The sequence below is a fragment of the Podarcis filfolensis genome, assembly GCF_964270895.1.
Source record: "Podarcis filfolensis genome assembly, chromosome: 12".
Lineage (NCBI taxonomy): Eukaryota > Metazoa > Chordata > Lepidosauria > Squamata > Lacertidae > Podarcis > Podarcis filfolensis.
This window is the reverse complement of record NC_139614.1, coordinates 39,212,485-39,215,085: the sequence shown is the minus strand read 5'-3', so window position 1 is coordinate 39,215,085 and position 2,601 is coordinate 39,212,485. Positions and strand designations below refer to the sequence as shown.

The 2,601-nt window shown below is 42.9% G+C and overlaps 1 protein-coding gene across 1 annotated transcript in view; it reads left to right on the top strand.

The window, feature by feature from the left end:
- MAP3K8 (mitogen-activated protein kinase kinase kinase 8) overlaps positions 1-2,312 on the top strand; it is a 28,817-nt gene extending 26,505 nt beyond the window's left edge. The window contains exon 9 of the mRNA XM_083579709.1: positions 1-2,312. This exon is cut by the window's left edge and continues 3 nt beyond it. Coding sequence (XP_083435835.1) covers positions 1-269 — 269 coding nt within the window. The 3' untranslated portion in view covers positions 270-2,312.
- Positions 2,313-2,601: the final 289 nt, after the last annotated feature.

The window sequence follows — 2,601 nt, the reverse complement described above, 5'->3', positions numbered from 1 at the left end:
CTTCAAGTCTTGGGATTACCGAGGAATCGGAACTGCTAAAGAGGCAGCGATCGTTGTACATAGACATTGGAGCATTAGCTGGCTACTTTAACATTGTCCGGGGAACAACAATGCTAGACTATGAAATAAATCTGAGGATCTCTTGTGCTGGACAGAAGGAGATAATGCCTCTTGGAGAACTAACTGCTTTTGAAGAAGAGTGCAATTGGTTTTATCACTTGAAGGTTTTTCTAAAGCTAACCCTTTTGGGAATTCTGACCAATATCTAATGATCACCACTGTCTTTACATTCTGGATGAAAGCAAACGCCAACAGATTACTTGTTTCGTTGGCATATGGTGTGTGTCTTGCGTGCACACGTCATTTGTGATTTGAATAATCTTCAGTGTGTAAAAGTATTTGTGTGTGTATGTGCATATATATCTCTGTATATGTATCGTAGAATTCTATTACACACACACACACACACACACACACACACACACACACACACACAATGTGCATTAAGAAAAAAGAAAGGCAGACCTGACTGGGTCTGAATAGTTAAGCTAAGCTTCATTCGGACCCCCATTAAGACTCCTTGAACACTTCCACCTAAGAACCATCAAAGTGCACATTGGATCGGATCTCCGGCTGTTTCTAAACAGTGCTTGCTTCCAGCAGTGGCTTTTTGTAGCGTTGCCTTGGCTGGGATGCCTCCACTTTGCAAATCCTTGGCTTATAGCATGGGGCTGGCTTCCCCAAGAAGCCCTGGAGCATTGCTAGTTGGGGTGCCTGCTTTTTTCTGTCCCCTCTCTCCTTGCTGATTTTTGCTTGCATCCAGCAGCAGCTCAGTTGACCCACAAACCAGCATGGCATGAGCATCTTTGCCCATCTCCACCCAACCTCCCACTTGTTTTGCTGATGGCTTGTTTTGGATGCCAAGGAAGGGAACACTCCCTATCTTCCACTCCCTGCCCTTCTTTTGCTTCCCTTGGGTTCTTTGACACATTTCCCAAGCTCTCTCTGTGGCACTTATTTGATCTCCCCGCTTTTCAGACTGAGAATTTGCCAACTTGGGCAAATCAGTGGTTTTGTTGCCCCAGGTCTATGCAGGGCCTAAGTCAGGCGCTTCCCCTCCACCCACAAGCTAAGTTGAAACACTGACATCAGAGTTTTGAGAACCCTGGTATATAGGCCAAGGGTGTTGTGGCAGAAGCTTGTAGAAATTAATGGGAGCTGTAAACATAAGTAATGACTAAATTGTCCCATTGATTTCAACAGGGACTGAAGCTGCAATCCTTACTCCGCTTGCCTGGGAGCAAACTCCAAACTGTACTTATTCTGAATAGACATGATTAGCATTATGCTGTAAATTCAGCTAACTTTAACAATACAGCACTGCCCATTCTTACTCAGAAGTAAATCCCATTGAATTTGATATGCTCTCAGGAGTTAGGATTGCGGCATGATTCAGGATCTAGCCCATTGTCAAGAAATAGTTGGGACTCCTGTGTCTTGAAGACAGACTCTTAGAACTGAAAACCAGCAAATAAAGCAAATTGTAGCGACAGGCATGTCTCCTGCTTTTCACATAGTAGGGTGGTGTTCAGAAAGCACTAGCACCCTCGCCTTTTGACTGACAGTGCAATGCTGGGCATGTCTACTCAGAGGTGAACGCCATTGAGGCTTGCTCTGCATCATATTGCAGCCTGAGGTAGCTACATCAGGTGCAGTTTCCCAGAAAGTTCTTTTGCATGAACGGGAGCTGTGCAAAAGCATGGAATGAGTTCTGGCTTGCAAACTTCTGCAAAGAAAAGAGCAGCTGTACACACGAGCCATTTGATGTATAATGTTGGTGAACAATATTGCACTGTGTTTGGGCATCTTTGCCAGTTCTGGTGGTGGTTCAATTTGTGGCTGCAAGACTTCATGTTTGTTAAAATAAACATGTGTTTGGATGCCATGAATGATACATTATTTTATGTTCCTATGGAAAAATACTTCCTTTTCTCTTGAAGATGTTGAATACATTGAAATGTGATGTTTTAGAGGGCAGTAAAGCTGTTTCAAGAACATAGTTTGGTACATCCCATGGGATGAATGTGTAAACTTTTATAAAACAGTTGTGTACTAAGGATTAGTGTCACTTTTAACCACCTGTTTCCCTTTTTTTAATGGCATACTGTGTATGTTGTAAATAGAACTAGTTATAAAACAACGTATCTGTTTCAAAGTTTATATTTAAGGCTCTTTGTATACAAAATATATTTGTATTAATTTCTTCCACTCCTGATTCCAATGGGACTGGATTAAAGATTTGAAGGTATAAATTCATGTGTTCTTGTGTGCATTTATTCTGTCATTTCTCAGTGTGTGTACCCATTTCTTAGCCTGTGTAAAAACAGTTGCATTCCTGTAGATATTTTGCTCCATCACCCTTTTTGTGGTCGGTTACTCTTGTCAATTTCAAAGCAACTGGGAGGACCATCAATAAAGGAAATCTGCTCACCTTTTCCGGTGGGCAGTGTTGTGGCTGGGCATCCGACCCCTGCAGTGATCTGGTGGGGGGCAGAGATTGACACCCCCTTACGCTATCTGCCTGCTGCATCCCTGGTGCTG